The following is a 13,096-nucleotide window of genomic DNA, read 5'->3' as shown; positions in this document are numbered from 1 at the left end:
AGCTGGCTCAGGCAGAAAAGTCCCTGAGAGATTTTTTTTTTTTTGTCGGTCATGGGGCTTGAACTCTGGGCCTGGGCGCTGTCCCTCAGCTCTTCAGCTCAAGGTGAGCACTCTCCCACTTGAGCTACAGCGCCACTTCCGGTTTTTCTGGTGGTTTATTGGAGATAGGAGTCTCACGGTCTCTCTTGCCCGGGCTGGCTTTGAACCGCGATCCTCAGATCTCAGCCTCCTGAGTAGCTAGGATTACAGGTGTGAGCCACCAGCGCCCGGCCCTGAGAGATTCTTATCTCCAATTAACCATTCAAAACCTGGAAGTGGAGCTGTAGCTCAATTGGTCAAGCACTAGCCTTAAGCACAAAGAGGCTCAGGGACAGCACCCAGGCCTTGGGTTCAAGCCCCATAACTGACCAAATAAAGTTCAGAAGCTCAAATTTATTATATGGAAAAATTCTATCAGGAGAAGTCTCAAATGATAACCATATATAACAACCAAGTACCTCACACAACCAACCCAAGAAACAGATTCAGATTATAGCAACAACAGTTGCTGCTACTGGAATTTTTATTTTTAAAGCTTTGGAAGCCCAGCTGCTGCTAAGAACTCTGAGGAGGGAGATGGAGGGGAAAGCTTTCGCCTTAGTCTTCCTTTTCTTTTTTTTGATCTTAGTATGCAGTCCAGGCTGGCCTCAAACTCACAACCCTCCGGAGTATTGGGATTACAGCATAACAACCATAACATCCAACTATGAGTACACATAAAGCACATTTAGACTATATGCCCCCAACAGCAGAGACAGAGGTTTGCTGTATTTTTAAACATTTGAGTATGCCAGGCACTTTCTAATTTTCATGTGCATTAACAAATCATACTAATCATTTAATCCTCAAACCTAATGAGGCAGGTACTTTGAGAATTATTGACCAGGTGTTCATGGCCCATGTTTGTCATCCCAGCTATTCAGGAAGCAGAGACCATGAGGATTGTGGCTTTAGGGCAGCCTGGGTAAAAAGGTATTGAGACCCTCTTCTCAACAAAAAAGCTGAGCAGTGGTGATTCATGTTTTTAGTTCCAGCTACACAGGAGGCACAGGCAAAAGCACTGCAGAAATAAAGAAATACAAAGCCGGGAGCTGGTGGCTCACGCCTGTAATCCTAGCTACTCAGGAGGCTGAGATCTGAGGATCGAGGTTCAAAGCCAGCCAGGGCAGGAGAGACCGTGAGACTCCTATCTCCAATAAAACCACCAGAAAGCCAGAAGTGGCGCTGTAGCTCAAGTGGTAGAGCGCTTGCCTTGAGCTGAAGAGCTGAGGGACAGCGCCCAGGCCCAGAGTTCAAGCCCCATGACCGACAAAAAAAAAAAGAAAAAAGAAATAAAGAAATACATAAGTCCCTATTTAAAAAAAAAAAAAAAAAGCCAAATGCCAGTGGCTCATGCTCGTAATCCTAGCTACTCAGATGATTAAGATCCGAGGATCACAGTTTGAAGCCAGGATGGGAAACTCATTTCCAATTAACCACCAAAAGACAGAAGTGGAGCTATGGCTTCAGTGGTAGAACACCAGTTGTGAGTGAAAAAAAACTAAAGGATAGCACCCAGGCTGTGAGGTTAAGCCCAGTACCAACATCACAAACAAACAAAATATAACTTGATGAAAAAGGAAAGTCCAGAATATTCAGTGTTGTCTTTCCTGTATAGACTATCCTTATCACTTCCCCTACTAAAAAGCCAGGGAGGAAGAGATGTTATAAATTATACTATCTAGTTATAAATGGGGTTCCCATCAAAGGAGGAGGCTGCAATGCTTGGTAAGAAATGTATGCATTAGCCGGGCGCCGGTGGCTCACGCCTGTAATCCTAGCTACTCAGGAGGCTGAGATCTGAGGATCGCGGTTCAAAGCCAGCCCGGGCAGGAGAGACCGTGAGACTCCTATCTTCAATAAACCACCAGAAAACCGGAAGTGGCGCTGTAGCTCAAGTGGTAGAGCGCTCGCCTTGAGCTGAAGAGCTGAGGGACAGCGCCCAGGCCCAGAGTTCAAGCCCCACGACCGACAAAAAAAAAAAAAAAAAAAAAAAAAAAAAAAAAAGAAATGTATGCATTATCCTGCCCATGTAATTGTAACCCCTCTGTACAGTATGTTCTCAAATAAAATAAAATAAAATTTTAAATTTAAAAATAAATAAATAAATAAATGGGGTTCCCCTTCCTCCCCCTCCCCCTCTCCCCCACCCTCCTCCTCCTCCTCCTCTTCTTCTTTTGGTGGCTTGATATCAGAGACTCATGCTTGTTCAGCTGTCATTCTACCTCTTTTTGGGGGGGGCACAGTTGTGGGGCCTGAACTCGGCCTGGGCACTGTCCCTCAGCTCTTCAGCTCCAGGCTAGTGCTCTATCACTTGAGCCACAGCGCCACTTCCAGCTTTGTCTTTTTTTTTTTTAATGTGGTGCTGAGGAATCGAACCCAGGGCCTCATGCGTGCAAGGCAAGCGCTCTACCATTGAGCTACCTTCCCAGCCCCTCATTCTACCTCTTGAGACATGCCTCCAACCTAGTTGTTCTTTTGTGTGTGTGCAGGTCCTGGGGCTTAAACTCAGGGCCTGGGCACTATTTCTGAGCTTCTTTTGCATAAGTCTAGTGCTCTACCACTTCAGCCACAGCTCCATATCCAGCTTTTTTTTTTTTTTTTTGGTAGTTAACTGGTGATAAGTGTTTCAGACCTTCCTGCCTGGGCTGGCTTAGAACCATGATCCTCAGATCTCAGTCTCCTGACTAGCTAAGGCTTTCAGGTGTAAGCCACCAGCACCTGGCCATTTCCAGCGTTTTGATGGTAATTTATTGGAGATAATAGTCTCACAGACTTTCCTGCCTGGGCAAGCTTTGATCTACAATCCTCATTTCAGCCACCTAGGTAGTAAAATTACAAGCATGACCCACTGGTGCCCAGCCAAACTAGCTTTTTTTTTTATTTTCTTCCTCAGCAAGGCAGTATTTACTTTTGCAAAAGGATGAGCCATCAGTCAGAAATCTGGCAAGCAAGCACACAGAACAGGCAGGCTACTCCCCTATTTATCCCTAATGCAGCAGCAGTCCCTGTCCCTCTGCTCAGATAGGTTGAGTTCAGGTTCACAAATCTGCTTGATTGCTAGCCCAGCTTCATTTTTCCCCCTCCCGGTGTGGGGTTGAATTCTAGGTGGGCGCTGTCCCTCAGCTCTTAAGCTCAAGATATATGCTCTACCACTTGAGCCACAGCGTCACTTCTGGTTTTCTGGTGGTTAACTGGAGATAAAGAGTCTCATAGACTTTCCTGCCCAGGCTGGCTTTAAATGGCAATCCTCAGTTCTCAAGCTCCTGGGTAGCTAGGATTACAGGCATGAGCCACAGGTGTCTGGCCAGCCCAGCTTTTTTTTTTTTTTTTTTGGTCAGTTGTGAGGCTTGAACTCTGGGCTTCAGCCCTGTCCCTGTGCTCCTCAGCTCAAGGCTAGCATTCTACCGCTCTACCGCTTGAGCTACAGTGTCACTTCCGGTTTTCTAGTGGTTTATTGGAGATAAAGAGTCTCACGGACTTTCCTGCCCGGGCTGGCTTTGAACTGCAATCCTCAGATCTCAGCCTCCTGAGTAGCTAGGATTATACGCATGAGCCACCGGTGCCTGGCCAGCCCAGCTTTTTTAAAGATGAAGTCTTACAGACTTTTCTACTTTCAGGCCTCAAACCACAATCTCATAATAGAGTATTTATTCAGCTATAAAAGGAATGAAATTCTGTCATTTGCAGCAACATGGACTGAACTAAAGAATAGTATGTTATATGAAGATAGGCACGGAAAGTGAAATATCACACATTTTCATATGTGGAAGCCTAAAAATTGACCTCAAAGAAGTAGAGTAGAAAAGTAGTTACCAGAGCCTGGGGGAAGAGCGGAGAAGAGGACAGTTAATGGGCACCCTTGCCCATTAACCTTCTAGTGTCCTTTAATACAGCACCTGTAACTATAGTTGACAATGACTGAATATTCTAAAATAGCCAGTACAGAAAGTTTTGCATATTTCCGCATATGGAGAGAAGAGGCTAGGGTGTATAGCTTTGTTATATATATAAGTTGTGGTTAGCATGTACTACAAGGCCGTGGCTTCAATTCCTATCCTCCACACTCATATACACAAAAAATGTCAGGTTCCAGTGGCACATTTCTCTATCCTAGCTACTCAGGAAGCTGAGATCTAAAGATCTCAGGCCACCCTCAATTTCAAAACTAGCCCAGGCAGAAAAGTCCTTGAGATTCCATCTCCAATTATCCAACAAAAATGCTGATTGGAGGGCTGGAAGGTGTCTCAGTGGTAGAGCGCTTGCCTTGCATGCATGAGGTCCTGGGTTTGATTCCTCAGCACCACATAAGAAAAAAGAAAAAAGCCGGAAGTGGCACTGTGGCTCTCAAGTGGTAGAGCGCTAGCCTTGAGCTGAAGAGCTGAGGGACAGTGCCCAGGCCCAGGGTTCAGGCCCCACCACCGGACCCCCCCCCCAAAAATGCTACACATTATGTACATGTATCAAAACTAGATAAATTATTTTACCTTGGTTATTATGTCTATATTGTGTGGAAGCTCATGGATACCGGGAAATTTTTCAACACTATTTTCCAAAAGAAAGAGAACTCTGGGCACAAGATCTCAATCTTACAGTAAGTCCTCTGACTTGTAACTCCTAATCCTCATACCAGAAAAGGCCCCTTTGTTTCCTGGATACCAAACACTGTGGACCACATACCAGATGGCTGTGGACCAAAGTGACAGCAAAACACTTGAAATAGCTTGCTGTGGATAATCTACTCACTGAGGCAGGAAGGGGCATCCTGTGTTCTCTAGAGAGGGAACTATAGAAACACAGGAGAACCACATGGCCCTGCCTATGAAGAAGAAAGGTGAGAAACAGAAAAAGCAGAACAAGGTAGAGAAACTATTGCTATTCAAGGAGGCTCTTGGGGAAAAAGAAAAACTTTTCAGTTTGAATATGAGTTGCTTCAGCCAGGTGCTGGTGGCTCACGCCTGTAATTTTAAACCACTCAGGAGACTGAGATCTGAGGATCAATGTTCAAAGCCAACCCAGGCAGGAGACTCTTATCTCCAATGAACTACCCAGAAAAAGTCCGAAGTGGCACCGTGGCGCCAATAGTAGAGCGCTAGCTAGACTTGAGAAAAAAAAGCTTAGGGACAGTGACCAGGCCCTGAGTTCAAGTTCTAGGACTGGTACACACACACACACACACACACACACACACACACACACACACACACACACACACACACACACACACACACACACACACACACACACACACACAAAGACTGCTGCATCATTGCATGTGGCAGTTGAATCAGGATCTGTAAGATTCGCAGCATGAAAAGTAGGCAAAGGAAAGCAGAAAGCAGGGACCAATATAACTTCGTGGCTCTGAGGTGAGGAGAGATCTCTAGAACAAAATGAACTAATAATTAACTGCTGTGCTAAGACAAGCCTAGATGAGAGCAGCAAACAAAAGGAATGAATAAAAATGGGATACTAGTTTTGTAGCAAACCTTGGAAGAGGTGTATATGGTGTGGTGTGGTGTGTAACTTAGGGAGGTGGTAGCATTCTTTCTCCCAGTCAGCACCCTCCATTACTCTAGCCTAACTGGAATATTCCACCCCCAAACCCTGATGTGCACATTCCACTCTGTCCTTTCTTTATACTGTTTGTTCTCTGAAAGCAGTAGGCCCAGCACTCGAAAAGCTGAACCTCAGATTTGCTTCTTACTGCTTTTTATATTAGAAAATGAGGCTGAGTGCTGGTGGCTCATGCATGTAATCCTAGCTCCTCAGGAGGCTGAAATGTGAGGATCAGGGTTGGAAGCCAGCCGAGGCAGGAAAATCCATGAGACTCTTATATACACTCACCCACCAAAAAACCAGAAGTAGAGCTGTAGCTTGAGCACCAGCCTTGAGTGAAAAAGTTAAGGGACAGCACCCAGACCCTGAATTCAAGCCCTAGTACTGGCACAAAAACAAACAGAAAAGAAAATAGAGCAGGGCTGGGAAGGTGGCTCAGTGGTAGAGCACTTGCCTTGCATGCATGAGGCCCTGGTTTGATTCCCCAGCACCATGTAAGCAGAAAAAAGTTGGAAGTGGCATTGTGGCTCAAGTGGTAGAGCGCTAGCCTTGAGCTGAAGAGCTGAGGGACAGCACTCAGGCCCAGAGTTCAAGCCCCATGACCAATTTTTAAAAAAAGAAAGAAAGAAAAAGAAAAGAAAATAGAGCTAACACTGGAACTAATTTTATGAAGTTATTAGGATTAAATGAGATAGCATCAAGTGCCTAAATGACCTGTTCCCTTCCATCTTTCTCTATTCTATGTTCACTCTAGTCCTACCTAAAAGCACCCTTTCTCTGTAAAGTCTTCCTTACCACCCAGGCCAGAGCAATCGTCTTCCTCTCAACTTCCAGCTTCCAGCAGATAGGTTTCTCAGACAGAACCTAACTTCTTCCTTAAGGGGTTCACTATCTTCATGGCTGTGCATTCTAATTCTTAACACAGCTATGAGTGACTATATGTTTTGAATTTAGACTAACTTCTCTTCATTCAGACTATATTCTTGGAACTCAGGGGGTTGGTTGTACTTGGTAGGCTTGTGCTCTACAGCTTGAGCCATTCCTCCCCTGCTTCTCCCCCCCTGGGCCCCCCCCACACCAGTTGAAAACACAGGCCAAATAGCCTCAGTTTTCTAACCATCAGAGGAAGAGTTTAGGGGAAACACAGCTATACTTAGAAGCATGAGGAAACCCAAGCTGCCAATGGAAGAAATACAATGCAAGAGCCACAAGTAAACATAAACTTGTTCTTTAAAAAGACCTCTAGTAGTTGCAATGATACGTATCCTGATATTTTCTTTGTGGCCTCAGTAAGGGATAAGAAGGGGGTTTAGGGCTAGCAAACTAAACCACTGAAGCTGAATAAAGTTGGATAACTATTCTACAAAATAGTTCATGAGAGAAGGGTTAAAAAAAAAAAAAGAGGCAAAGACAGGCAAACTCAGAAAAAAAATGGGACCCATGATGATAAAGGAACTAGAAATTTCTTTCTTTTTTTTTTTTGGTCGGTCATGGGGCTTGAACTCTGGGCTTAAGTGCTGTCCTTGTGCTCTTCAACTCAAGGCGAGCGCTCTACCGCTTGAGCCACAGTGCCATTTCCCTGAGTACATTTCTGGGTTTTTTTTTTTGTTTTTTGTTTTTGGGTCTGGTCGTGGGGCCTGAACTCTGGGCCTGGGCGCTGTCCCTCAGTTCTTCAGCTCAAGGCTAGTGCTCTGCCACTTGAGCCACAGCGCCACTTCCGGCTTTTTTCTTTTTGCTTATGGGTGCTGAGAAACCCAGGGCCTTATGCATGCAAGGCAAGGGCTCTACTGCTGAGCCACCTTCACACTTCACAGCCTGAGTACATTTCTTTTTTTTTTTTTTTTTTTTTGTCGGTCGTGAGGCTTGAACTCTGGGCCTGGGCACTGTCCCTCAGCTCTTCAGCTCAAGGCGAGCGCTCTACCACTTGAGCTACAGCACCACTTCTGGTTTTCTGGTGGTTTATTGGAGATAGGAGTCTCAGGGTCTCTCCTGCCTGGGCTGGCTTTGAACCTCGATCCTCAGATCTCAGCCTCCTGAGTGGCTAGGATTACTACAGGCATGAGCCACCAGCGCCCGGCGTCTGAGTACATTTCTTATCAAGCACTGTTCCTCCTCCTTTATTTCCCCTTACCATCCCTGCCCTCCCATCCCCCCTACCTCCTCCACCCTCCCCCGCCAAAACTGTAAAGTTCATTTTTCTTTTTTGGATCCGGTCGTGGGGCCTGAACTCTGGGCCTGGGTGCTGTCCCTCAGCTCTTCAGCTCAAGGCTAGCGCTCTACCACTGGAGCCACAGTGCCACTTCCGGCTTTTTTCTTTTTGCTTATGTGGTGCTGAGGAATCAAACCCAGGGCCTCATGCATGCAAGGCAAGCGCTCTACCACTGAGCCACCTTCCCAGCCCCTAAAGTTCATTTTTCGACATGATGTCTTGTACATCTCATTGTTGCAATGGGTTCACCTGTATCCCAATTTAAACAATGTTTTTTCCCTTCTCCTCCCCAAATTATACCAACATCAAATACAGAGAAAACAAGGGTTATACCATGGGAGAGGGACATACAAAGCAACAAAGAAATCATCTTATAAATATGTTAGAAACAATAGCAAGAAAGAAAAACCATTTGAGTCCTTATCTGGGGTTCATTTCTCCTAACATCACCTAAGCTGCTTTTGCTCAAGGCTAGCTAGCACTCTATCTCTTGAGCAATAGTGCCTCTTCTGGCTTTTTCTGTGTATGTGGTATTGAGGAACTGAACCCAGGGTTTCATGCATGCTAGGCAAGCACTCTACCACTGAGCCACATTCTCCAGCCCTCATTTTATCTTTTCATATTTAATATTTCCCTATGTACATTTACTACTTTCTATAATTTAAAACAGTTCTAATGTTTGGTAGGCACTGGTATATCCTGTCATCAGTTTACCTAACAGTCCTAAAGTTTAATTTCCTTCTCTTCCCAAGTCCTGGCAAGACTGTGTAGTGATCAGTATTCTAACTCACCTTGAGTTCACAAGTTTAGAAATGAACATTTGCATCTTACTCTTTGGGGGTGGAAAAAGGCAGAGAAGAGCAGGGCGCCAGTGGCTCATGCCTGTAATCCTAGCTACTCAGGAGGCTGAGATCTGAAGATTGTGGTTTGAAGCCAGCTCAGGGCAGGAAAATTCTTGAGACTTTTTTTTTTTTGGGGGGGGTCAGGTCGTGGGGCTTGAACTCTGGGCTTGGGCACTGTCCCTGCACTCTTCAGCTCAAGGCAAGCACTCTACCATTTGAGCCACAGCTCTTTTTGAGCTTTTTTCTTTTTGCTTATGTGGTGCTGAGGAATCGAACCCAGGGCCTCATGCATGCAAGGCAAGGGCTCTACCACTGGGCCACCTTCCCAGCCCCTCTTGAGACTCTTATCTCCAATAAATTACTCAGAAAAAGCTGGAAGTGGAGCTGTGGCTCACGTGGTAGAACACTAGCCTTGAGCACAATGAGGTTCAGGGAAAGCATCAGGTCCAGACCCTGCATTTAAGCCCCAGGACGGGAGGGAGGGAGGGAGGGAAGGAAGGAAGGAAGGAAGGAAGGAAGGAAGGAAGGAAGGAAGGAAGGAAGGGAGGGAGGGAGGGAGGGAGGGAGGGAGGGAGGGAGGGAGGGAGGGAAAGGAAAGGAGGGAGAGAGGGAAAGGAAAGGAGGGAGAGAGGGAAAGGAAAGGAGGGAGAGAGGGAGGAAAGGGAAGGGAAAGGAAAGGAAGGGCAGGGGTGCAGAGGAAAGGGCAGGTAACAGCAATACTAAGAAAAATCAAATCTCTTCCAACTTTATAATACTATAGAGAGGCCTGGAGACTACAAAGGTACTAGAAAGTAGATTCACAGCAAACGCTTTTTAGTGAGGTTTCAGGTACAAGGGCTCTTCACCAAATGGTGGGAAAGTTACTTGGGAGAAAATCCCAACTGTTTTTGTTTTGTTTTGGGTTGGTTGGAGGGCTTGAACTCTTGGTCTGGGTGCTGTCCCTCAGCTCAAAGCTAGCACTCTACCACTTGAGCCACTGCACCACTTCCAGTTTTCTGAGTGGTTTATTGGAGATAAAAGACTCATGAACTTTCCTGCTTGGGCTGGGGCTGGCTTTAAATCATGATCCTCAGATCTCAGCCTCCAGAGTAGCTAGGATTACAGGTGTGAACCATCAGCGCCCAGCCCAACTGTTTTTGTTGTTGTTGTTGGTCATGGGGCTTGAACTCTAGGCTTGGGCGCTGTCCCTGCACTCTTCAGCTCAAGGCGATCACTCTACCATTTAAGCCACAGCACCACTTCCAGTTTTCTGGTGGTTTATTGGAGATAAAGAGTCTCACGGACTTTCCTGCCTGGGCTGGCTTTGAACCTCAATCCTCAGATCTCAGCCTCCTGTGTAGCTAGGCTTACAGGCGTGAGCCACAGGCACCGGCTCAGCCCAACTGTTTTAAACCATAGAATGGTGCCATAAAAATTCACCAACAGTTAATACCCTTTTCCAGCTGAACTCCAATAAGTTCCCAGAAAGTACCCCAAAAGAAGTGGGGTGTTGAGCTGGGAATGTGGCTTAGTGGTAGAGTGTTTGCCTAACATGCTTGAAGCCCTGGGTTTGATTCCTCAGTATCACATAAACAGGAAAAACTGGAAGTGGCTCTGTGGCTCTCAAGTGATAGAGTGCTAACCTTGACCAAAAGAAGCTCAGGGACAGTGCCCAGTCCCTGAGTTCAAGGCCCAGAACTGGCAAAAAAAAAAAAAAAAAATAGTGGGTGTTAAGTGCTCACATCTATTATCCTAGCTACCTAGCTACTCAAGAGGCTGAGCTATAGAAGATCAAGGTTTGATGCAGCTGAGCCAGAAAAGGGTGGCAAAGTCCCTGAGGTGTCATCTCCAAAAAAATAACCAGTAAAAAGCCCAGCCTGAAGGTGTGGTCAAGTGGTGGAACGCTAGCCAAGCAAGCAAGCTAGCATGAGGCCCTGAATTCAAACCTTTATGGGGAGGAAAACAAAAGTGTGTGGGAAGGGGGCAGCTGACCTCCCCCCCTCCCGCTCATGTCTCAGTTGGCAGAGCTCTAGCCAATAAGCAAAAGCAACAAGTATTGAGTTTGAGTCCAGGTCTGACCTAAAAAAAAGAAAGAGAAAAGCCACGTGTAAAGGCACACAAGTACTTGGGAGATTGATATGTGTATTTCAAGACCTATCTGGGGGCTGGGAAGGTGGCTCAGTGGTAGAGCGCATGCCTTGCATGCATGAGGCCCTGGGTTCAGTTCCTCAGCACCGCATAAGCAGAACAAAAAAAAGCCGGAAATGGCACTGTGGCTCAAGTGGTAGAGTGCTGGCCTTGAGCTGAAGAGCCGAGGGCTGAAGAGATGAAGGACAGCACCCAGGCCCAGAATTCAGGCCCATGACCAGACCCCCCCCCCCCAAAAAAAGACCCATCTGGTTACTCAGGAAGGCCCTGCCTAAGAAAAAAGGAAAAAGAATGGGGGGAGGGGGGAAGGGAATGAAAATGAAGAAAGAAAACATTGGCTCCAAATTGTTATGCATTAAAACGCTTCCCATAAATTTTTCACAAAGAAAACTTTGGTGTTAATTGGTGTTAAAACTGAACCTGGGGCTGGGAAGGTGGCTCAGAGGTAGAGTGTTTACCTTGCAAGCATGAGACCCTGGGTTCAATTTCTCAGCACCACATAAACAGAAAAAGTAGTTCAAGTGGTAGAGCACTAGCCCTGAGCTGAAGAGCTGAGGAACAGTGCCCAGGCCCAGAGTTCAGGCCCATGACTGACAAAAAAATGAGGAAAATAAAAGAAAAAAAAAACTGAACCTCATCCCAATAAGAGAGCATTTATTTATCCCAGAAAGGAATTAGGTGATGTTTGGCATTTGTTAAAGATCAGAACTTACAGGTAGACCTCAGTGTTTGGCTAGTTTTGTTTTTCTGGGACTTAGTCCCTCCTGCCTCCCAAGTACTTGGATCCTGGGCACAATCCACCACACCCAGATAAGATACTCTAAATGGAAGACCATAGGCCGTCTGTCTGGGCTTCTTCAGGAACAGTGTAACTCAAAGTAGGGGGATCCAGGAGACCTTCTAAATTCTCACTGACTAGCTTTGTGCTGCTAACAGGGGAGAAGCAGCCCACTGCTGCATGACCAGTCAGCAGGGTAGGAACCTAAAACAAGCGACAAAACATTCAGGTGTTTTGATTTCAAACACCCTGTGCTTATCCTGACCAGGAGGAGGGTGGGGATTTTTAAGTAATTTGTGGGCATTAGGGCCAAGAAGAAATCTAGAAGCAAAGGAATGCAGGCTGTGGGTCAACTCCTAATGCCTCATGTATGTCTGGCTTAAAATACACAGATTCTACGCGACCACCTTTAACACCTAGAAAAGAGTCGGGCCACCACAGAGAATCCGCCATTTAGAGCAAGTACAGCCGTGCACCCGGGTTCTCTCCACACCTTCGAGGTTCACCTGCGGACAACGGGCTAAGCCAAGCCTTGGGAGCAGATCACTGACAGAGGGGCGAGGGGAAAACAAGGAAAGAGCACACCCTAAGAGGCTAGGCTGGCGGCGGCAAGGCTCAGGTCCTTTAGCGGGAACTACCCGGGCGACAGCCAGCCGAGACTCAAACATCAAGACTCCTCCTCCCCATTCGATCCCGGTCAGTCCCCAAAGGCGGGGACTCAAAAGCCCGGAGCCCGAGCGGCCGCCCCCGGCGCGTGAAATTCCCCAAGCCTGATCAGACCCCAAACCTCCTTCCCACACGTCGGCAACCTCTCCACACCGACTGTCTGGGCTTCCCTAGATTCCCACATCATCCCCGTCCTTCCCGGACCCCCAAGATCCATTCCTTACGATCACAGAGATCCGTTACCTGCAGAGCAGCTCGACAACCCTGCAGGAAGGCCTCCATGGTGAACGAACACAGGTTACCCGGCGAACACACCCCGCCCAGGGCTCAGGGGCTAGAGGCGAGCCAGGAGGCGGGTCTCGAACCCGCCATAAAGGGATTCGGCCTCCGACCTCAGCAGGAAGTACGTAATCCGGTGCTCCCGGAGTCCGACGCCGCCCGCCCCCAGCGGCGGAGGCGGAGGTCTACGCCCAGAGGCTCATGGGACGTCTCCCAGAGAACGAGGGGGCGGGGTTGCGTATCGCGTGGCATTCTGGGAGACGTAGTTCAGACGTTCCAGACGCCCCATTCCATTGCAGACGGGACAAGTTTCTGAAAACTTTGACACATACTTATAGAGTCGTCCTCGCTATATCTCGGTTCACTGTTTTGGTTTTTTTTTTTTTTTTTGGGGGGGGTTGTTGTTTTTGTCGGTCGTGGGGCCTGAACTCTGGGCCTGGGCGCTGTCCCTCAGCTCTTCAGCTCAAGGCTGAAGCCACACGCTTGAGCCACAGCACCACTTCCGGCTTTTTCTGTTTAGATGGTGCTGAGGAATCGAACCCAGGGCCTAGTACATGC

At 47.2% G+C, this 13,096-nt stretch overlaps 1 protein-coding gene across 1 annotated transcript in view; it reads right to left on the bottom strand.

The window, feature by feature from the left end:
* LOC138821446 (exopolyphosphatase PRUNE1) overlaps positions 1–12,686 on the bottom strand; it is a 32,124-nt gene extending 19,438 nt beyond the window's left edge. The window contains exon 1 of the mRNA XM_070013661.1: positions 12,503–12,686. Coding sequence (XP_069869762.1) covers positions 12,503–12,541 — 39 coding nt within the window. The 5' untranslated portion in view covers positions 12,542–12,686. The remainder of the gene's footprint in view (positions 1–12,502) is intronic.
* Positions 12,687–13,096: the final 410 nt, after the last annotated feature.

Source organism: Dipodomys merriami, unplaced genomic scaffold, assembly GCF_024711535.1.
Source record: "Dipodomys merriami isolate MVZ:Mamm:240054 unplaced genomic scaffold, mDipMer1.0.p SCAF_92, whole genome shotgun sequence".
NCBI classification, from domain to species: domain Eukaryota; kingdom Metazoa; phylum Chordata; class Mammalia; order Rodentia; family Heteromyidae; genus Dipodomys; species Dipodomys merriami.
Note: the sequence above shows the minus strand (reverse complement) of the source record. Positions and strands in the feature narration are given on the sequence as shown.